Genomic DNA, 23,965 nt, shown 5'->3' with positions numbered 1-23,965 from the left:
GTCAACTTTCAGAACTAGTTGTTAAGGGTTTTTTTTTTGATCCCTTTCAGGACTCAGGGGTAATTTTTTTATTTTTTCTTAAACTTTTTTAGAAAAACTTTGACAAGACTGACAGGATATATAAACATTTCTTGGAGCTGTAAGGAATTTCAATATTTCAGAGCATTTACAATGCCAGATGTTTCCCAAAGTTGGAAATAGCAGTTAGTTCTCTTGCTTCAAGATTAGAAATAAATGCAGCATGATGATTAATGCAAAGTTGCCTATTAATATTAAATTTTGTTCTTTTTTTGTACCAGGGAGAAATATTTGTGCTTTCTCTCTGAGTCCTTGGGAGACCAGTGTTTGACTTTATATTAATTAGTTATGTGAAAGTAGAATAGATTAGCCTTGGGGGATATCCTATAGAAATGTATAGTGTGTCAAGACGTAACCCATGCAGGACAGGAATCTTATAATAAGCATTTACTGTAGACAGATGTGTACATTTCTGTGAGTGATTGCAGTGGAATTATTTATTATGCTTTCAGCTGTTAAGAATCCAGTATAAGACAATGTGCTCAAAGTGTTCTCCATTAATTTTCAGCGCCAAATCTTAAAGGCAGACCACGCAAAAAGAAGCCATGCCCACAGAGAAGAGATTCATTAAATGGCATTAAGGATTCCAACAATAATTCTGAAAGCAAAGCTGTTGCCAAGGTAAATCACTTAATAATACTCTTTTCGGCACTCTCTTCTTTTTTAGGTACAACCCTGCCTTTGTTTCCCAGCATGCGGTTTCACATTTAGAGTGTAACTTATTTTCTTGGGGAGCTAAACGTAATTTTTTTCAATAGTTTTATTTTTCACTTTAAATCATGCCTGTGTTCAAAGTTACCAGCAGTTATAATCACCTAACAACCTAATGCTATCAGCTTGTTGGTAACTGGTAGTGCTTAAGCTTTCTTGGCATCTAGTGTTAGTTTTCACATTCTGTGACACACAAACATAGTGTGTGACAGTATCTACGAATTAAAAATAAACCTGGGAGCAGCTCACCCTGTTACAATGTACTTCTAAATATAAGTTTGAAGATAAACAGACTGTGAAACAAGAGCTGCCTCAGTAATGGTTTCTAAGAAGCAAACACAAATGACATTACCCTGATGTTAAGATCTCGACATTTTTAAATTGGAAAAAAAAATAAAAGATAAAGGCACAAACTCAGTATGAAAGCTTAAAAAAAATCTGGGCTGTTTCTTTAATACTTACTGCTGAGCTGCATGTTCCGCGGTTTGCTGAATAGTGCTTGCTTTTACAGAGTCTTCTGTATGTGCTGCAGTGCTTAGCCCATGCTGCAAGTAAAAATTGGATCACTGATTAGTGTTTATAGACTTAATCTCTAAGATATTTGTGGGTTTCTGTCTTTTCCTTAAAATATTTTAAAATGGAGTTTCTGTAGTATAAATTGCATCCTATTTTCTATGTTGTCTGAGTGGTTTTAGACAGGAATTTAGTTTTCTCTTAAAAAAAAGAGCAGCACAAATGGCTCCTTTCAAGATGATTTAATTAGAAACTCTAAGGTGCAAGGATGGAAAATTACTTAAAGCAATAGTTGATTTTTATCTGAGACAGAACTTTGTCGCCTATACTCTTAAGCTAAACAGCTAAAGAGCTTTGCATATACTGAATTTTTACACCAGCTCCTCCCTAATCTATTGTTTCAATAAATTAGATGGATGTGTATCTGAAAAACACTTCCATTGTTGTGACCATCTCTTTAGGAAATACAGTGAATCTATAGATCCATTTGCTTTGGTATTGTTGTACACAGTGAATGTCCTGGGAGATTAGGAGGTTAAAGAGGTCAAGTAGGAGTGTTCTGCTCTCAGTTTCTCACAGGAAGGCAAATTAAATTCCACCTCCTCCTCCTCCTCCCTAGGAGTTCAGTTAAAATTGTGCCTTCTGTTGATGACGATAAAAGAGGCTGAAGTTCATGATGAAACTCTGCCCTTAAGTCATTGTTTCTCTTCTTTTTGTGCCCTATTGTGCTCAGTTGGAGTCTGTACTATTGTATTAGACAGGCATGGTAAGAGGCGATGGAGCCTGGTGTGTTGAATTGCAGAGTCCTGCCAGATACTATAGAGTTTGTCTGAATGTTTTCTCTGTGAAAGAATGTGCAAAATCCGTTGTGTGAAAATGTCTCAATTTGCCTCAATTCCCCCTTCCCCCAAGCCATTTTTCATGTCAAAATATTGCCCGTGCACTGTGGCATGGACCATATTGTCAAAGCACCCCAGACTGGAGCACAAGTAGTTCTGCTTCTTCAGCACCTGATATATAGGTATTAGATAATTAAAAACAACAGTAACACTTCATACCAAATTGTTTATCCTCTCCATTTAACTTTGGGTTCACACTACTAGTCAGATGGGAGGATATTTCAGATAAGAAGTAATTCCACCTATTTATCTAGTCATACTGTGCTCATCATTGTGCAGATATTAATAGCATTAATTATCCTGGCCAGCTTAATTTCATTATAAATAATAGACATACTCATGATATAATGTCCTTGCATGTAGTCACACTGACTTCACTGTGGCTCTTCACATCAATCTGTGTCTCAGGGCTGTGGATGCACTTTCCTGGGAGCAGGATAGTGAATCAAACCCTCTGTAGCAGATGTACTGCACTTTGTGCAGACCCTGCCTGTGTGTTACTGGGGAGGGAGGAGAAGGGTATTTGGGGAAGGGGAGAAATAGAGATCCACCTACCATCTTCTCATTGCTGGGAACTGTTGGGATGTGGTCATCTGAAGCTCCATGTTGGAGTTCACCATTGGTTATCCTCCTCTGTGAGTGCTCCATGTCTGACTAAGGCTGACAATGGGTCCATGGAGAGCAGGATTGAACACCGTTCATGTAAATGGGATTAATCCGCTTGAGTCAGATGCTGAAGCGTTTAGCAGTCCTGGCCATATTCTTGTCGCAGATAAAATCCCTTCTGACCAGAAATTGTGCTGCTTGCATTCTCAGCTCATGTCACTCAGTGTGTGGCAGCTGCCTTAGTTCTCAGTGGTGGGGTGACCGCTCTGGTGGAGTTGCAGTGGGTGTATGGTTTGGGTTAGGAAACGGCAGAAGGAGCATTCCAAAGGCTGTGGGTTTGAGCCTGTCAAGACCAATGCAAGCTGCATAGTTGTCATGACTTGCTGAATTTCGTGTTCTCAATTGCCAGTGACTAGAAAGCTTAATTCTTAAAACCTAGTTCTCATCAGGCATGTTTGTCTTGAGCTATCAGCAGATCGTTTTGAGGGTTTCACAGTTAACCTGACAAGGAAAAGTGTCTGGTTGGGTAGGAGCATTTCTGGGTCTATTCTAGTATAGATGACTTGTTAGAAATAGAGTGATGGCGTCACAGGCAGTGTGGTCCTGGACCTGCAGGTGCTGCCAGGGAGAGTGGGTCTTTTGTGTGCCACTTCTTACTTTTGCTCTCTTCATCTCTTTGGTGGTCACTGCATCAATTTTACTGCCTCCTGGGGAAGATGCCAGGGGAGTTCCCTCTACAGCTGGCAAAGGAATACAAGGCCATCAACTCCAGCAGGATCAGCTCTCCTGGAGATGGATATATCAAGATCTTCCCTCGAAACACTCCTAGGACTCTGGAGGCTTTCATACTTGATGTGTCATCAGTATTTGACAGGCTATTGGAACTTGCGGGCTCCAGCAGATGACCCTCATTGTACCTGCTTCATCTTTCCAGAAAGTGTTCCCTATTTGAAGTGTGTTCTATTGCTTTTTAAAACTGGCTGATCTGACCATTTTGAGGAACTGAAAGGATTAACTTGTTAAGCATGGAAATTGTCCCCAAATTAATTTATTAATTACATCTCCTAGTGCAATTGCTGAAGTAAACCTCTCACTTCATTTGTATGGCAGGATCTGGGAAATTAGTTTAAAAGTTGCCAGGATATGCTTTTCCTGTGGCCACAGGTGGTCTGGCATGCTCTCAGTTTTGGCGATTTATTCCAAGTGCCTCGACCATTATCTGATGGAAACTGTAAAATGCAGATCTGCTGTGGTCTGTGTTGTGTGTGACCTCTGGCAGGATAAGACAAACACACAGTTGTACCCATGAGTGTTCACTGGCCATGGATCATCCACCTCTGATGGAACACACAGCAGGAGATGCTCAGATGTTCCAGACCCCATCTCAGTGCACCCCCATCTTATCCAGCTTAACCCAGCTGTGGCACTGGCTTTGTGTTTTGAAAGAGAAGGGCAGTTTGTGGTGCTTGGAGCAAATCTAGCAGCATTCTCACTGATTTTGATATGTTTATGCTGGATTTACACTGGTGTTACCCAGAATGGCATTTGGCCCTTTTCGTTCTCATTAATCATTGGTCATGGCATTCATCCATATTGCCTGTCAGATGGTGGAAGGTTCCAGAAGTGAGGCTTGGGCCTCAAATGCTGAGCAGATTAAGCATTTTAGCCTTCACCAAAGCTTTGTTGGACCTGATACTGCTTGAAGTCCGCCCATCGCATTTTGACACCTCTGAGTTCCACAGGGGCTTTGACCCTGCTTCTGTGTAGACAAAGAGAGGAAGGTTGCATGTAGCACAGGTTTTTCCTACTCCTGGTGGCTTTCTTAACATTACTTTGCCTTTGTCTCCTTTAGGGTAGTATCCCTTGCCATTAGTTTGCTTGCACAGCTGTGAGCTTTGATTTCACATAGAGTTCATGCCCAGGTTGTCTTTGTAAACATAGTTCTGAATTGTCCAGTTTGAAAAAGAGATTCCAAGCAAGTGGATGACAAAACTGAAAAGTTGTTCCAAGGTCCAGTGAATTTGTTCCAAATTTGCAGCTCCAGTTAAAAGTCCTAGAATTATTGAAGTCATGCATTCCTTTTGAGAGTGTTAACCCAGTCTTTGGTGAAGCATTGAAACCTATGACAATGTAATCTAAACTTCAGAAGCTGCTAAATAATTTTTGTGAGGTGCCAAAGTAAAAAAAGTCAAGGAATTACAGCTCTGACCTGAAAACTGGATGAGGATGTCCAAAGTTCATTTAACAGGAAAAAAAACCAACCTGTTAGCTCCTCTGAGTTTTGGATGAAACCCGTGATCTTTACGAAAGTTTAATCAAGAGGCATATCTGTTGCTAAAACGTAAAGGATGGTGTCTTGTGCTACAGGAAGACAACATCTCTTTGAACTGTGTAATTGGAGAATATCAAGCAGTACACTGGACATACTTCAGCAGCAAGTGATCAAGAAAAATCTTGCAGAAAGTCCATTTCCCAGTCCCAGCTGCACTGCCTGGGAGGAGTGAGCCTGTACCCTCCAGTGGCCAATATTGGAGGTTTTTCAGCAGCATCATTTGCCATGGAAAATCGTGACCACTTGTCCGCTCTGCTTAGGAGCTACCATTGCTTTGTCCAGCATCTGTGGAAAACTGTGGAGCAGATCACCTGAACTCAGTACTCTCTGTAAAGTTAATACCCGGAGCAGAACAAAGATTTTGCTTTCCCTGAGCCTGAAATGCCAGAGTATCTTTTATTAAGAAAAAAAAAAAAAAAAATTGTGGTTGTGGTCTTTCCAGTGATGTGTCTGTTGTTTGTTTACAAGCACTTATGTAATGCTCTTCATAGCAGTTGCTTCCAAATTGTCAAGAATCCAGAAAGCACCTGGTTTAGAAGTGACAGTTCTGAAGGAGGGTCCTTGGGTTGCTTGACAAAGGGCTCCTGCCTTCCTGCACAGCAGAATACCCTGCTCTCCTCTGGTGTCCTCCTAAAATACCAAGTACTGGCTCTTAGAGTCTCCCTGCTTCCTCTGGGAGCACAAAGGACATGTCTTGGATGGGGTATGGAACTACTAGAAGGCTCCTGACAGCACTCAGAAGCATTGAAGGGACAGTGCAAATCCAAAATATATGTAACCATCTCCATTACTTTGTATCAGAGAACTTCCAGCATTTCACTGGAAATTTATTGTTCCCATGGTCCCAATGTTGTGAGCACTCGATTTGTAATTTGCTTGATTCAGTGACAGGATTATCTTCAAGAGGGGCTGCAGGATTAAGCCAGTCTCACTGGGTATTTTTCCTCATGTATGAATACTGAGGAGAGGTAAAGTGGCTCCAATTTATTGATTTCCTGACTGGCAGACATCTGCTGGGCAGTCCAGCGGGAGACCTGGAGCTCTGGGATGCCAGTGTCTACCAGGAGAGTCTCCAGCTACCCTCCTCTCCCTTCTGCTACATGCTTAGGGCTGTGCTCAAGTTTAAGCAGATGCTCTAATACACTTGACATGAGTCCATGCTGCAGCAAGACCTCCACTCGTGTGCTGAGAGCTCTGCCTGGATAAAGCTTGCCAAAATTTACATCTATTTTGGTGGGCCAAAGGAGAGAAAAATGTGTCGTTTCAGAGCTGGCTGCTGAGCATTCCTGGAAGGGGCTGAGCACCCTCAGCTCCAAGGGTTGTCTATGGGAGTTGACAATGCTCAGTGTCAATCCTGGAACAAGGGTTATTATTAGACCCTCTAATGGCAAGTGCATGTGAGAGATAGAAGCTGTGACATAGCAATGTATAGTCATAAAAATGCAGATCTGGAGAGCATTACCAGTGAGTTATAATGATTTAAAGATGTGGCTGTTTAAAATTGTTGTGACTAAAATTCAGAACAAGACATTTAGCTCTATAAATAGCTTCCTTTGTTTCCCCTCAAACACAGTCGCATGGTTTGGCCTTCATTTTTTTCAACAATCCATTCTGCTAGGAGAGGGTATTTATTCCTTAAGTAAAAATTAAAGGTTACCCAGATCTGATATGACATCTTTTCTTTTCCCAGGTAAAATGTGAGGCTAAGTCAGCTTTGCCCAAACCCAAGAGTAACAACAGCAACTGTAAGAAAGGCTCAAGTGAGGATAAATCAAAGATTGCCATAGGTGAAGAATGCAGAGCTGATGAGCAGGCTTTCCTTGTGGCTCTTTATAAATATATGAAAGAAAGGAAAACACCAATTGAACGAATACCCTATTTAGGTTTTAAGCAGAGTAAGTATCCTTTTTCTCACTTTCTTGTTGACATTTTAGAATGGTTTGGCTTCTCTGGAGAAAGCAATTGCACACAAAGCCTATTTTAAAGCCTTATGGATGGGGAGGGACCATGTTTATCTCTACACATTTTCCAGTCCAGGCATTTCACTGTCTTATGCCTAGATTTGCATCTCTTCCTTCTGGGGTAGTTGCTGCCGGATATTTATAGGTTTAAATCCGCTGATTATGACTAGAAATAGGCATGTTGAAAACTCTCTAGTTTTCTGTTTTCTAAATCTGCAGCGTCTGTAATGCCTTTCTTCTGAGTTAATAACATGACGTGTCTTTATTGTGCCCAGATGTTCTTTATGAAAGGACAAATATTAAAAGAAGACATTTAAAGGTGGTCAAGAAAGGCACAAGAGGGATCATATTTTTAAGCCCCAAAATGTGTTTATACTTAATAAATTACTGACTTTGGAGAATAAAACCAGACTGTATCTGCTTAATACAAAATGTAGTCTTGAGAATTGCTTTGGCACATGCAGTTTCTAGTGCCACAATCTGTAAATTAATTGTACGTGGAGCAGATACAGTTGAAACTGAATTTTGCATAAATATTGCAGCACAATGTAGATCTTTCACAATTTCCAACAAAAGCTGTAAATGGTGGTATTTCTCCTCCTTATCTATAGATTGAATGATACTTTATTTCCTTAAAGGGAAAACGCCATGGATTGAAATATTATTTACTCTAATTTATCTCCTAGATTAAAACCATGTGTTATTTTGATGAAGAATGTCAAACCTGTATGTTTTACATAACAATTTACATACCTAATAGCAATTGGCACTGATTGCAACAGGCCTCCAGCAGCCATTATAAACTTATATAACTCAGAATGATTACAGTGTTTGTCTGAAAACTGGCTGCTTGAAATGGGAGTAAAATTAATGTACTATGAACAGCTTCATTGCATTATGCATTGATTCAGATTAAATCAAGGCCTAAGCAAAGCTCTTGATAGCTTTGAAGCAGTACAAGGTTCAATGAGGCTTTCAGAACATTTTGTGTTGAAGAAATTTTTTTTTTCTCCCCCACCCCCCCATATTATTCTGCATTCCATCAAGCATGGAGACAGGGTGGGCTTAAAAGACAAGCTAAAGTATTATTTCTAAAGTTGCTCACTGGGGGTAGGGCCTGCTGCTAACATTTAGCTGAAATACAGTGAAACTTGCCTGACATTCATTATGAAGTAGGGGCCTGATCCGGCAAACACTTAAATACCAAAAGTGTGCTGAGAAGAGCAGAAATGTTTGCAGGATGGGGCTCTGTGTTTGTCCAGCAAGGCTTGTGCAAACATTGCCAATATAAATAGGCTGTTGGGAAGAGGCAGTAAGTACAGTACAGCAGAGCATCCCCCAATGGAGAAGGAGATCCCGTTCTCCATGGTCCACAGCGTTATTGCTGACCTCAAGTATTTCTAGTGTGTCTGTGGGGAATCACTGTTGGTGGGATTGTGTATACACCTTTGGTAGGACTGACATGGATTTTTCTTCTACCAATTAAATGAGATTAAAATAAAATAAAATAAAATAAAATAAAATAAAATAAAATAAAAACCAGCAAGCAGTGACCCCATGGAATAAGGGGGGCTGGGATGAAAAGCACGTGAAAAGAGAGAAGTTGTGCAGGAAATAACAACTCTCTCCCAGCACATCTTTTGAATTGAGTTGCCTCTGTGCTCTGACCCCACAGCCACGGGCAAGGCACAGCCAGCCACAGCACAATTATTCCAGTAATGCTCATTCGTGCTCCATCTGGGTTCATTCACGCAGGGCCCGTTAGAACGCAGCTTATTGTTCATTGATTATGGAGCCCATTATCTGAGCTGCAGTAAATATTGGATATTGTCTAATCGATAGGCCTGCTCTGTGAGCCAGTGTGTGGGTCTTGCTTGCTTGCTAATGAAACTGGTATTAAACAAATAATTAAAAGTAACATTCTTCCCAGTGAGTAATTTTTATTATCTAAGTTATGGAAACATGCTACAGTCATTATACCCTGTCTCTTATCAGCAAAGTCAAATGAGCCTATTACCTTTGTCTCAGTGTATTTTTCCAGTCCTGTTAAGGAATTTGTGTGTTCTCTTATATGTAATTAAAAATATATATAGTATGGGCTAATATTTACTCTTCAGATTATGTAAATACCTCTTTTGAAAATGTTTCGCAGGAGCTTTTTCAGGGGCTGTGAGCTTTTTTTTCTCTATTTTTCTTTTTTTAAAACTGTTTAATTTACATTTCTTTGAAATATGTTGGCTAATGCAATGCTTATCTAAATACTTATTGTCCCTCTAACAGTTAACCTTTGGACTATGTTTCAAGCTGCTCAAAAACTGGGAGGATATGAAACAGTAAGTGTTTAAGTAACTTAAATGAAATAATTGTGCAATCTAACTTTTCCCTGTTAGGAAAAAAAAATGTAAAAGCAAACAATCATTTACTGCATTTTAGGCTAGCTGTACTCATTGTGGGTTTATTGGGCCATTTTTGGAAATGGTCCCAATTAGTTCCAGATCTGGCAAAATTGTAAACTTGTCGTAAAAACTCCAAGTGGAAAACATATGTAACTCTTCTCTGTCAAGGAAATTAGTTAGGTCTGTAATTTTTTCCCATGTTGAGAAAGGGCTATTATTGTACAACAAGCCAAGATTGCATAAAAGAAATTTCACTTGGCAACATCCCTGACATCTGTTCATGTCTAATATGGGAAATGTATTAAAGGCTTTCAAAAGTAATCAGCATTGTCCATTAAGAAATAGTATGCTGCAGAATCTTCTCTTATTCCAAGTGTAAAAGAGCTTTATTAGACAAGGGTCAGTACCGCATAAACAGGAAGTTATCAAAGTAATTCAGAAAAGTCTCTGACACTTTTTATCAGCTAACCATATCTGACAAGAGCAGTTTATTTTTAGCTCACAGGAAAATTTGATGGCCACGGATTTTACAGCATGTATTTTGAACCAATAAAATATTAGAGCAACAAACTCAGATTAAAATCTTGAAATGAGAAGAAAGAGCTGCATTAATATGGCACATCGAGATGACATCTGTAATAAAAAAACAGTTGACATAGGAAGATGTCGTCACTGGAAATATTTTCTTCGCACACAATGATCAGATTAAGTTGTTCAGTTCCTGCCACAGTTAGATGAAAGAAATTATTTTTGCTTTGTTTATGAAGTAATCTGGGACATATCTGTTCTGTAGAGAAATGACAAGAAGAAATGCACTATCAAGAAACTGAAAGTCATTTGAACCAAAATGAAAAACTCACTGTTTTCCTTCCATGCAGTAGAGCACATTGCTCTGTACATCAGCAGCCTGGGCTGGTTAGCATGGGTGTGCCTGGGATTTTGTGAAACGTGAAATCTAACATTCTTTAAAAAAATATATGCTTGATTTGGCTTTGACTGTTGCTCTATCTTTCATTAATCAGCACATACCATGCTTATGTACAGGGGTGTGTGTAGGCGTGCTCATGGCTATGTATGAATGAATAGCTACCATAGATAGATCGTTACAGCAATTATGAGCAGTAATTGCTTGAGTTGTAAAGTGCAACGAAAATGAGGGCTAAAATCTTGAACTTGATCCAGAGCACCAGGGAAGGCCAGGAGGGAGATTGAAGGGAGAGTGGCATGTTCAGAGTGCTCAGGAAGGCGAGCAATTTTCACAGCAATGTTTCAGGTTTGCTTGAGGGGACTGAGTACAGAAGCAGGGATGCCAAAGTGGTGGCTTGCTGGAGAGACCTGAGTTTTAGTGCCAGAGGGAGAGGGATGGATTTAGACGAGCTGGAGCATGCAAGCCTCTATACCTGAGGGAGAGCAAGAATAGGATTATGGATTTGTGACCGCAAGGCCACAGAGCCAGGTTTGAGAAACGTGACAGGATCAGAGGGGAAGGATCACATACATGAGGATGTCAGCCAGAGTAGCTTCAGTCCACACTTGTCTCAAAGCTCCTGTCCTTTTCTCGGTGACACGTTCTCTGTTTTTTAGGGTCATTTGTCACCTTGAATGAAAGTGTACCAGCAGTGCTTATTCTTCATAGAGAGTAAACTAAGCAATTGCTTCCTATTCAGTAAATGGCAAGGCAAGCACAGCTTACACCCTCTGACATAGCCGTGAGCCCAGCTTCCAGTGGAGAGTGACTGTGTCTGAAAGGATGGGCCTGATCCTCTTTCTGTGATGTGAATGGCATCTGTGCTCTTTGCAGGCAAGCTGAAGTTGGGAGGACTGTTGTGATGCAATTTAAGTTGTATATGGAGCGTGAGGTTTCCTGACCTCATTCTCTTCTGTTAACAGTCTCATCCTCGATATGGATCTGCCTTTGCTTTAAATTTCTTGAGTATTATATTGATAGCTGTTGCAATACTTTGCCCTGTGCACACCCTGGGTTTTATTATTTTATGGCCAGTTGATATGAATTGAGTTTGCCAACTGCATTCGTTTGTATATATTTTATAATGGCAAACACTGCTGAGAAGCTTGTGTGTTTTATTTGTTTCATTTTTCACGAGTCAGTGGATGATAGGGGTGACACGGACCTCAGTTATCAGTTCTAGGATCTTTGGCAGGTCTACTTAGATGCAGAAACTCCAAGTGAGTGCTTTAATTCAATATTGAGCAGAATCCACCGCTCTCATACACAGTGCCACCATCTATTGATGAGAAGTTGTGGAGTGCAACGACTGTGTCAAACCTGCCCTGTTTAATATGCATTTATCTCTATGGCCCCTTCCATCTGACTTGAACAAACCATTACAAGGGCTTAATCATCTCTAATTGGTTTTAAAATTTCACAAGTTTCTGGTTTGTGCATTGAGATAGAAATAGGTCTTTTCTCTTGGAAGTATTGTAAAGAAAATGATATTTAAAAGTAGATATTTGACTTCAACATATGAAAGCCATTTTATGAACAGGAAATAGATGAAAGATTGCTTAAAATGACATATGGAAACTTAAAGTAGTAAAATGACAACTTTTTTACAAGCATAGAAACCTTCCCAGTTAAAGCAGTTGCAAACTTTACATCCTTTTATTTGGCAGAACAATTATATTCTGCCCATTTTTAATTTTATCCACTGTGTCCACTTTGTTCATATATAGGTGTTTTGATGTAGTCTAAAAAACATTATTGAGAAACTGGCGTGGATCACGTGTAGTGTTTTTCAGCTTCTGCACAGATTCACAGAAGATTTTTGCGATATTTTTGAGTCCAGTCCTGTCAGTTAAGGATCTAAAAGTGACTGAGAATAGACAGGAATTGGATTTGAGATGCAGAGAACAACTTTCTTAGCCATCTGATTTTCTTTCCCCCTGGGGGAATGGATCCGGTGAGGCTTGACAGAGAGTATTACCTTTGTATATGGGATATAAATACAGGATATCTAATAGTGTCAAGTCATGATCGTGTGTCATATTTAAGTGCTCTCCATTTTGAGTACTTAAGAGAGTCATTTCTCCTCCATTTGATTACTAATTCTTAGTTAGTTGTCATCTGTAACTGTGTAATACCACACTCCCTTGTACTTGTGGTTGAACAAGGCTTAATAAAAATAGCAATCCATACAAACTGGTTTAAGCCTTTAACAGATGAAGCTGTCTCTTTGTAGTTGGTGGAATCATATTTCTCTTAAACAAAGATATGTGAGATGAGCATCTTTGTTACTAATAATAGGAGAGTGCATTGGAAAGCACTCTCTATAGCAGACCTTCACAGTATGAATGATTTAGAATGTCCCCAAATCACTGGATGAAATATGAAACAATTCCATGTTGTAGGGGGCTCAGCTGCAGTGGCATTTAGCAGCCATTGCCTGGAATTTTCTCAGTCACCCTAAGTCAAGTGAGTAAAAGGTGCAGAAGTTCACAGTTGGGAAACTTCCAGGACTTTCCTAAAGAGTTGTCCTTGGCAAATTATGAAGTAGCATTTTTCCTTCTGAGCCAACATAAAAGGAGTGCCTTGGCATGTTTGCAGAAGACTGTGCTGCTGAATGGACTCTAACTGGAGATGACTTAGAAAGATAAAGGATAAAAAGAAAATTAGGTGGAGCTTAACCTTCAGTATGTAGCAGCTTAGATTTTGCCAAAGGTCAGTGGGATCCCATTTAGCTGCTGCCTCCTGGAAGCAACAATGAAGTGCTTTAGTTTTTAAAAATTAGTGATTGACGCATACATCAGTCCTGGGTTCTGGGCAGGCCTGGTGAAACTGGTATATCAGTGGAATGCAAAGCTAACTGGGTTTGTTTTATACAGAACTAATTCCCAGAGCTCTGAAGAGAGCTGTGAACATCATGTACCATGACCAGAAAATCCCCCATTATGTTTGCAGCAGGAAATAGGCAAGAAGCCTTTCACAAGGAAGGGAGCTGGGAGGAAGGATTGCAGTGCAGAAGACCTTAAGATTTCTCAGAGCAGAAGACACCATTAAAAGCATGTTTGTAAACAGTCTTCTGCTTTAATAGATAATAAGATCATTGCTTTTATTTGCTTTTTCTTGACTACCAGTCACTGCATAATATTGTGCTTATAGGAGCCAGTTCAGATCTGCTCTTAACATCCCTAGACAGGCCAGTCTTGTTGCTTAACTTGGATTTCTCTTGGTTGGGGAAGATTTCACAGAGGTTTTCAAAAGTGCTGGCTTCCAATAGGCCTAGCACAAGGATTTTGAAGCTGTAGGTTGGAGCAAATTGCAGGAGGGTTCTACAACCCAGAAGGCCGCTTTAAAACTAAAGCCAGCATTGGAATGTGAATCTGTCAGAGATGGCACTGGCCTGTGAAATCCCCTCAATTATTGGCTGAGCCTGGACCATCCTGCACTTCCTGAAACATGGCAGGCACTGGGAGCAGTGTGTATGCTATTAGGATTAAGGAAAAACAAATCAGAAAACTAAAGCAGCAGAGGCAAACATTTTTGGTAGCAACCACAACCACAAGCAAAGCATTGCCAAGCATTATCTTTTCCTGACTCCTTAGGAAGTTTGGTCACTGAGGTGGCTGGGAAGAACTTGAATGAGAAAGGTCCTCAGTTTGCATATGGTCAGCGGGGACATCCAGCTTGAGCAGTCCTGCCCTGCATGACAAGAGTGCACTTTCCTCAGTGAAGCATTTTGTTCAGATTATTTAAGGATGTAATGAATCAGTTCCTTTAGTCCTTTGAAGTTTATTAAGCATAAAAAACAAACTTTCCAGAGCAGGGGAAAACTCAACCCCAGGCTTTGTTAGAATAACAATTGTTTCAGGGAATGTCAAATTTAAACTCCCTCTGTGGGAGGGCACAACTCAGTTAATTGCCAAGGAGTTCTGGTCCATTGCAGATGTAGAATTGGATAGAACTGGGCAAATGTTTGTGAAAATACTATTATTCTAAGCAGCTTAGAAGAAAGAGACACAAAAAATGATCCATGGGCTTCAAAGGGATTCACTTTTCCCCTTAGTTATGTTTACTAGTGTTCCAGCTTGAATATCAACTCTTGAGTCAGCTCATGGTAAATGAGCCTAAGGCTGTAAAGTTCTCCTTTTGAAAATGGAGACCATGCTTCTTAGTCACATCAGGATGTTTATAAGGGGGACTTACAGTAGTCCTCCTGCTATCTAATCCTTGGCTTTCATTTAAAGTTTCTGCTCAGCATCACTGTTCTTAGCCAAGGCTTCAGGTCCTGGACAGCCTTGCAAGCCCAGCCAGGTTGTGCTTGTCAGAGGGCCAGAGCCCAGACCCCAGAACAGCTTTGTGCATCTTCATTCCCCCATCCGTGAGCCTGCCAGAGGTTTGATTGCGGCAGTCCTCAAGGGATCTGTGATTCTTTGGGAGCTCCAAGAAGGGCAGGGCTATCTGGTCACACCTCTGTCCTGTCTGTCCTGAGGACTGGTGGAATGTGGGAGGCGGGACCAGAAGTAGCTTCCCATCCAGGCATTCCTCCACAATAGGATACTTGGTCCAACTCTCATTTGACTTTCGGGTTGCATAAGGAGCATCCATTCATATTCTCAGGATGTCATGTTCATTATGGCTCATTAGGACTCTGGTTCTTCAAGCACTTTAGTGTATATTATTTAGTATATTATTATTACTAAATAAGAAGAAGTGTGGGTAGCCTCGGGAAGAGACAGCATAAAAACTGAAACAAAACAGACTTAGTATGATCCTTATCATCAGATAAGTGTTTGATTTGTATTTAAATAATTTGCTTGTGCATAATTTATCCTTGAATTGCTTGAATCCTTGTGCTGGTAGTCTTTGAGTTTATTATAAAAGACAGAAAAGAAAATTAGTGAATGAAGTCAGTTCATTTAGCTTTATAGAAGGTTTAAGATAGAACACCTTTTTTGTTTTTTTCCAAAATATATGTAGGTGCAAACTATGGTCAAGTGCTAATAGTGAGTTAAAGCTACTGCTGTTTTCTGGAGTGCTCTGCAAACAATAAATTTGAAGAAATTGTGACATTATCAAGTGATAAGACTCCAGCCGTGCTTTTGGCTTTGGAGAATAATTTCTGCAAGGGAAGGATTTTCCCTTTACATTGAGGGAAATAGAAACACCTCTAATATAGAAACACCTCTAATAGAAACACCCTGTAATATTTAATGATGGTAGCTATCTCTGCTTGTTTAGATTAAAATTACAGGCCTCAGATTGCAAGTTGTAATATTTGTTCTCTTCTGATTGCTGCCTTTAGCTCCTCAGTAAACGCCATTGACTGCTCTGTGGGTAACTCCAAAGAAGCCTCCAGGGCTGAATATATTAAATTCCACAGCATTCCACAGCAAATGACAAAATTCTCCCCAAATTGCCCCCACCAGTTTTCTACTGGCCTTCTTTACGAGCTGCAGGCAAACAAGGGTGATCTGTTGTGCTTGTCCTATTCCTGTTTCTCTTCCTGTTTTAAATATAGCAGAATATATAAAATAATGAAGTGGTATTCAGAAACAATCCTTCTGCCAGGTCTTCCATCTGTTATTCTGTATAATCCTAATTTCTGTACAAAAAAACCCCAGAACCATGGTATGCAACTCAATATGTTACAAGATGTTTATTTTCATCAGCATGGTCGAATAAAGTACACAGCTCAAATATTAACATTGGAGTACGTTAAGATTTCAGTACTATTTGATCTGTATATTTTACAGATATAAATGGATAAAAATAAACAGCTTGTAACATATATAGTTACGGACTATGGTTTTGTGGATTTACAGAATTCTATGGTGGATTTGGGTTTTGCAGCAGATTTATTTTCTCTAATTCAGTTAAAATAACTATGTAATCATTATTTGTGCTGAGTATGGTTTGAGCTTCATTTTCATAATTCACCGTGGGATTTGTCTGCATAACTTTTGATAGTTAATGACCCTATATTGATTGAGATTCTTTTGTGAGTCTGTATCGCTTGTGACTTGATAATGAATCAGTCAGATCACTCCATTTTAGAGAGAAAGAAAATAGACATAGTGTTAACTTACCAAAAAAAAAGAAAAATACACCAAAGCTCTGTGTGCTCTATATATTCTGTAGGGGCTTTTATAGTGCTCGTAGTACATGCTGTTCTGAAAGTGTCATATGTGCATTTGTTGTTGTGAAGTCAAATGCTGTAGAATCTGTAAAGATGCAAGATTAAATTTTCCATTGCCATTTTTACAGATAACAGCTCGTCGACAATGGAAACATATTTATGATGAATTAGGTGGTAACCCTGGAAGCACAAGTGCTGCTACATGTACTCGCAGACATTATGAAAGGTAAGATAACAAATCTGAAATGCTTGTTTAATAATGAAAAAAATAATTTGGAAAGCCTTCAAAGCATTTTATAAGGAATTAGAGAAAAAGAGAGTCTCCTTAAAGATTTAGAAAATAGTTCCCCAACAGTTTAGTCAGATAACCCATTGTGATTTAAACCAGAGTGTCTAACTCCAGTGACTAAGTAAATAAAAAAAAAACCATCTGATTCTCCTTTGGTATAGATCTTAATTTTTGCAAGAGCTTTTCTGTTAAAGCTGAAAAATTGAGGAAAACATACTCAAGAAAAAATAAGAAACACCAGCTAATTGATGCAAACACTTGTCTTCTATCATTTTTTAGGAATACCAATTAGGCAGATTGTGGTTTTGATCAAAATAATGGGGTGGCCCATAATGCAGGGTGCTGTTAGTGTTGTAGGTCATGCCGAGCGTTGCATTCCTCTTCTTCATGGCATTCCTTCCCTCCTCCCTGCCTGTGAGCTGCTGCCAAACACTCTTTCTCTGCAGCCATTGTTGCTGGTCAGAACTGTTGAATTCTTATTCTTCCCATGTAGATAATAACTTCCAGGGCTTGTGAAGCCAGCACACATTGAATAAAATACTGGAGCTGGAATGTTGTTTTGATTTGGTTTTTAGAAACAACTGTTGAGGCTTTTTCTTTTCTTTTTTATCTTTTTTTCTTTTTCTTCTGTTTTTCTTTTTCTTCTATTTTTTTTTCTTTTGTTTTGTTTTGTTTTGTTTTGTTTTGTTTTGTTTTTTCCTTAGACAAGCAAATGTGAATAAAAGCTCGTCAATTTTCAGCTCAGATAAGTAAAATTCAGTCTCTTGTTCCTGGGCATAAACAAGTCACTTTGTTGGGCTCAGGAAGAGATTGTACTTGCCCGTGCAGGAGGTGGCATGGCAGAGCTGTGTTCAGTGGGCAGTTTCTCTCCTTATCTTAGTGCCTGATGTGTCAGCCTCTCAAAGAGAGATGCTGCCATCCTCATGGAGGGTGGGGGACTTGATCATGCTCATTTACAGGGGACATCTCCAGCAGAAGGGCTTGGGTGCACCGAGGAGTTGCATGTAATGAATGCCATTAGAAATGTTAGAAGCTTTCTGGAGATGGAGCCAAGCAGCAGAGTGAAGTGAGTGAGTTGCTGTTCATGTCAGATGGGGCTTTTCCCTGCCTTCACGTTGCAGACAAATGTTATAGATTGTTTTATTGACTCATCAGATTGTGGGTATTCAGCTCTTCCACCCCCATCATTACAGCCCTGAGAGTCTCAGAGCTTCCTCTTGCACCCAAGCCAGCTGATGGGTTTCCAAGTGGCAGTGTAGCTTTTCCTTTGCCAGATGTTCTGTGGGGGATGTTATTTGACAGAGGAGACCCGGGAACACGTAAGCATTAGGTCTCTGTGGGTTTGGGTTGCAGAGGGAGCCTTGCTGAAACCCTAGAGTCACTGAGAGAGTACATCTCTAGTAGTTGTGGAAAACTAAATGAGCCATTCACAAATACTCCGTGAACCTCTGTCTCTCCTGCTTTCTTGACAATGTTCAATGCTAGTGGTTTCATTGTTTTTTAATATGTAAAAGCCTTGCATTGCACTCCCATGCATAGAGACTTGTGTGTGACTGACTCAGCAGTTACTTGGGTATGCTCTGAAGTGCCACAAACCCATTGTGCTGTCTGGAAAACCTGAACAGTCCTGATGCCTTCCAGACTGAAAAGCCTTTCAAGGCTACCCAAAAGCACTTCTGCTTGACTTGACCTGGTCTGAGAAAAGTGTCTTCTATTTTGTGGTTAGATTGGTCTTAATACACTGAAGAACTCAAATCTGAGTTCATGGATGCCAGTCTATCATGTAGTTCTGTATAAGGTCGGATATGAGGCAGCTCCTAATTTTCCACATCCCTGGCAGGCTGTCAAAAGATGGCATTTGGAGAAAAAAATCTTGCAGGGCTTTTAGATTAGTCCTGAGCTTACCTAAAATGTTCTTCACTAAATCTGGTCTGAAAAACCAAAACACGTACACAAAACAAACCTCAGTAACTCATCCAGTCTCTACTTTTCTAGTGTTAGATGCTCTTTTTCCACTACAGGAAAGCTGTATGAAGGCTCAGACTTGAAGAAAAGTAAATTAAATTGTCATGGTTTGTTTCAGCTGGTAATTCTAACTACAGCACCTGTAAATGTAATGCTCATTTATAGGCAAAGTGCTCAGATGACATTTACTCTAAAACCAGAACTGTAGTGCAGGAATACACATGCTCATGATTCAGGACACACTTACATTTTCAAACTTGAAACTGTACAGCTGTATAGCTAAACTGGAAATTTAATTATCTGGAAAGAAAATGCTGAGTAAATCTCCTGATTTTTCCTTTCTGAATCCCACTGGCCCTTCCTTGCTTACTGGAGGCAGAACAGGCAGTTCTGGATCTCTACAACTGGATCTCAAGGGCATCCATATTGTGTTAACCAGCTCTCTCCCAAGAGGAGCTACTGACTGCATCAGCTGTAACATATCAAGGCTGTTCAGGTGGCAGCCACCTTTCAGGGACATCCTTAGGATACTGTGGAGTGGAATGGTACATATGTCCCAATTCAGACATCCCTCCTTCCTACCTTCTCCTGTTCCCCTTTGCAAGGTGGAGTTTTACACACAATTTCAAAGGCTGAAAAGAAAAAGAGGGGAAAAAAATCCATTAACAACAACCAACCAACCACCTAAAAAAAACCCAAACACAAAATACAAGCATTGGAGATGGCAAAATTGTCTCTCTGTCTACCAAATCCAATGAAGAAATACTGCCTTCTCTAAAGGTGTTTATAAGCCCTGCAAAGCTACCACGTGGCTGCAGATTCATGGTGCAGTGGATGGCAAAAGCTGGAATAAAGCCAGATTTAAAGGTTTTGGGGAATGTGTTGCTCTGCACCCTGCTGTTTGGAGCAGGGTTTGTGCTGGTAGCTGCTGGTGTGCTATAGGTAGGTAGAGTGCTTCAGTTGGGGCGGTGTTTTCTTTGTTTCTCTGGTGAAAGGGAAAGAAAGGTTTTGTGTGCATTTTCAACTGATTCATTTATCATTAATACGGTTTGTGTTTCCAGTAACTGTTTTCATTTTAAAATAAGGCAAGGCTGCCAGTGTTTCAGTAAGTGTTATATTACATATTAGTTAGACAACTTCTGTTTTATTAATGAGTATAATAATGAAAGTGCAGGTTTCTGAGTAGAAGCAATGGGTGCTTTTATTTAAAGCATAGTAGGCATCATATAATGCCAATGAATGCGTTATTGTCACTGTAGGCATGGCTGGTCTGGACCTGCCTCTGATTGGGTTATTCCAAATAGGCCCAAGCACTTCATAAAAATGTCTTTGTCAGCCTAGTTTTCCTTCCAAGCCTATTCATCTCTGTCAGTTTTTAATATTAGTACCAGGCTCTTGGCTATAGTCCATTAGTACTGTACTTAATTGCTCATGTTACAGATGATTACCAATATAAAAAGCATTCATGTTTTCCCATCATGGGACTGACTGTTGCTCTGTGCACAACTTGGACCATACAGAGCTTATAAGGTGTTGTTGTTTTGGTCGTTACTTTCTTCATTAATGTTCCTCTAATGATCTTTCACGATCACAGAAAGCCAGAGGTGTGTGTGGTTGGTATGAGCTGATTCAGCCTACAGCGTTCCCTTGAAACTCTTACAGCCCTTGTCAGTACCCTACATCTCTCTCTTGCTTATCAAGAAACCCTCAGAAACGGCTGCTTTTCTGCGAAGCACTCTGCCCATGCTGTCTTCCCCTAATAATGCAGATGTGGTTTTCACATGCAGGGTTTGAGGTTTCTTTTCGCTTTTACACATGATCGGCAGCTTTAACTTTCTGGCATGAGCAGAAGGCTGTGTTTCTGCAGTGCTGATGACGTTGTTGTTAGGGGTTTTTTGTAAATACTACACCACTGCTCCCCCCTTCCCCCTCCCCCCCCAAAAAAAACCCAAAAAAAAAAACCCAAACCAAAAAACCCAGCCTGCTAGTTGGCAAGGCATGAAAAGTTCCCAATAAAATACATTGAACAAAACAGAAATACTAATAATTACCTGTTGGGGCCTTTTTCTGTCTACAAGTCTGGCTGTGATTCATCTTGGTTTCCCTGTGCATAAGCTGTGCACAAACACACAAGGGCTGGGGAATTGTGCTGTGCAATGGCATGCAGTAGCTCTCCTTGCCTTCTCTGCAGACTGACATGTCGCTGTTGTGAGGTGTCATGGCAGGCAGCTGGATGGTACCATAGACCTGTAGCTTCCTGGCTTCTTTGGGTGCTGCAAGAGGCTGGGCTCCCTTGGGTCTCCAGCAAGGATGGACCCAGAGAGCTCCATGGCCCAAGTCCTGCTCTTCAGCAGCGTGTCTCCTGTGCTGGCCCTCACAAGTTACTAGCGTTTCGAAAACCAGTCTGTCCTGGGCAGACACAGCTGGCGAGGGATTTATTAGGCCTTGTGCTCTCACTAAATTATGACAGCTGAGTGGGAAAGTATTCTGCAGAGACACAGCCACCTGGAACTTGAGGAGGAGCAGATAGGTGAGATGGGTTGTATTTCTTCACAATGGGTGACAGGTGGCTGTGCCCACACTTCGGACACTGACCTGCAGAGGGTTTTATTCTGGCTGTGAGTTTGGCCCCTGGACACTTGCAGAGAACTCTGCCCATCTACCAGGGGACTAAACTTCAGGAGATGCAGTGCTTTGCACAGTTCAGAGCCCATTCTGCCATTTTTCTTTCTAAATCTCTCACATAAAAATTATATATGATCACAAACACAAGGCAGGTCAAAATAGGTCCCTTACACAGTTTCCCTTTAACAGCCATAAAGTCTGTCTACCCTGAGGGTATTGTGCAGTAATTCAATATGCAGGAGAGCCCTGTGTTCCATGCAAATGTTGTTTGGTTTTCTAAAGCATTTGGATAACTTTCATAACGTGTAAGCATTTCAGTGGAATTTTGCAGGAAATAACAGCCAGTCGTTAGAGGGAACAAAAAGTAGGGGGCTAGTATAGTATCTGCATGAAATTGCTTATGGTTATCTTTTTATACACATTGTAATTAATAGAAGGTTTTGATTTACACTGTTAAGTGTGAAAACATCCCCAGGCAAAAATTAATCAAAAGTTATGTCATGCTGTAAACTACAACTAGCTCTTTGTTTGACTCAAAAAAAAACTTGTCAAGCAACAGTTTTCTCTCCTTGTTTTATTTTTGTCTTCACCCCACTTCCCTGCCCCCCTCACACTTCAGCTGGTCCCAGACTCCCAGAAAACTTCACAAGTTGCAAATTGTCTCCATAGTTTTCCATCAAGCACAAATTTAAGCCTGAAGATAGATGAGGTGTCTCAGTTCTCTCTTTATTTTCCTAGGTTTTTGGTTTGAGTTTTTTGGGGTTTTTTTTTTGATAAATAACAAGAGGTTTCTACTTATGATTTTCTGCCCTCAGGGCTTTATCATTAAGATTAAATAACTGTACTCTCAAGCATACCACTGAACAAACATCTTTTCAATTATGTGAGTAACAGATGCTTTAACAAAGGAACTATTGAAAATTCAGAAAGCTTCCCCCCTCCCCAAAATTTAAAAAGTATCAGATGACAGAGGAATGTAATTGTTTACCATTAAAACAGATCCCTAGCTGTCCTTTTAAAACATCTGAGAACATGCATTTTTTTTCAAAATTTTGGGGGTTTCAGCCTCAGCAACTTACTGGCCAGTGCTAGAGTCAGCGGGTGTCCTTGAGTGCAAAGTGCTGGACAGTCGGGCAGTGCCTTTAAGTGCCTACAAGCAGATGATCTCTCTCCCGGTGGGGAATGGTTTTCCCACGTCCATCCTTCCTTTCACCCAGGAGTTTGTCCCAGCAGAACTGGGGCATGCTGTGTGCTGCCCGGTGCTGCCGGGTGCATTGTCACCCCAGCAGAGAAGCCCTTGCCAGGCGTGCCCGTCATGCACGTGTGCCTTGGTGCGTACTGGCTGCTGGGGCCCTGCAGTGCCCAGAGCTTTGGGGTGCCAGCAGTCCAGCTCAGTGCTTGGAGTCAGTGTCACGCGTGGCAGTCTCATTCCTCGCCATCCAGGAGAAGGGACAGACTTGGCACAAGGGGACAAGCCCCTTTTCCTTGCTGGGAGCTGAGTAGCCCCAGGAGAGTGCTGCACAGTGAGAGATGTGCCATTCTCTTTTGCAGGAGCAGCACCAATGAGTAAGCACCGAGGAAGATCTTTTCCCTCAGACTGCCCAGGGATGCTGGGAATCTCCACCTTGTACTTCAGGATTTTGTTAACATGAAAAAGAATGCCCATGGTTTGTTCAGCTTTCTGCAGTGTAGATGTAGTTCAGAGCTCCCAGGGAGGGTCAGCAGGATTTTGGAGTCCTGCCAGGAGACCCCGGCACCCCACAGGCACATCTGTAAGCGTGTTCTGAGCATAGGGACCAAGGAGGAACCTACCAAACAAAATGCTTATCTGCCTTTAGATGCAGAAAGGGTGACTATGGCCAAAACAGTCTTGTCGTGGTTTTGGTAGAGTGATCTGGGGAAGTTACTTTGTGCTCACCAGCCTTCCTTTGACACTTTTCTGTGCAGTAAATCTGTGCCAGAGGCAGAAGACTGGAGTTGTTCATCTCTCCCTGCTGAGCCCTAGGATCAGGAGTGCCTGAGCTTGCCTTGCTGGGCTGTGCAGTTAAATCAACAGCTGTGTTTGTAATGTCACTAATTTCCAGTTTACTTAAAACGAAGTGTCTTTGAATTCTCTTAGAGCAGCGCTGTTCCCACCTTTCAGCAGTAAGCCATTCTCATTACCCACCAGCACTCCCAGTGGGCTGTGAGGAAAGTTGTTGTTGAAAGGATGAAAGAGCCATTTCTTTAAGGAAGGAAAGTTCTTTGGAAAGAAAATTGAACTCCAGCATATTTTGTCTTTGCTGATATAATACGTGCCAGTTTTGTACTTCAGACAAATGCAAATAAAGCCGTTGCTATTGTGTTCTGCACAAAAGCACGTGAGGCTTGCTTTCATAACCCCTGCACTGTACAATGCAATCCAGGGAAATCAGACTTCAGCAACACACTGCTTCATTTCCTCAATGTATTTTATATTCCCATTTTGGAAAACAAGCTGAGACCTTAAAGTTT

The 23,965-nt window shown here is 40.8% G+C and overlaps 1 protein-coding gene across 8 annotated transcripts in view; it reads left to right on the top strand.

Annotated features, from left to right (window-relative positions):
* ARID5B (AT-rich interaction domain 5B) overlaps positions 1-23,965 on the top strand; it is a 118,438-nt gene that overhangs the window by 79,280 nt on the left and 15,193 nt on the right. For 6 of the 8 annotated variants that reach the window (XM_068197093.1, XM_068197096.1, XM_068197092.1 and 3 more), the window contains 4 exons: positions 587-699; positions 6,830-7,034; positions 9,381-9,433; positions 16,722-16,819. In XM_068197093.1, coding sequence (XP_068053194.1) covers positions 587-699; positions 6,830-7,034; positions 9,381-9,433; positions 16,722-16,819 — 469 coding nt within the window. The remainder of the gene's footprint in view (positions 1-586; positions 700-6,829; positions 7,035-9,380; positions 9,434-16,721; positions 16,820-23,965) is intronic. The other 2 variants (XM_068197094.1, XM_068197095.1) reach the window with 2 other exon arrangements.

This window comes from Anomalospiza imberbis, chromosome 8 (genome assembly GCF_031753505.1).
Source record: "Anomalospiza imberbis isolate Cuckoo-Finch-1a 21T00152 chromosome 8, ASM3175350v1, whole genome shotgun sequence".
Taxonomy (NCBI): Eukaryota; Metazoa; Chordata; class Aves; order Passeriformes; family Viduidae; genus Anomalospiza; species Anomalospiza imberbis.
The sequence above is the reverse complement of the archived record's forward strand: the minus strand, read 5'-3'. Positions and strand labels throughout refer to the sequence as shown.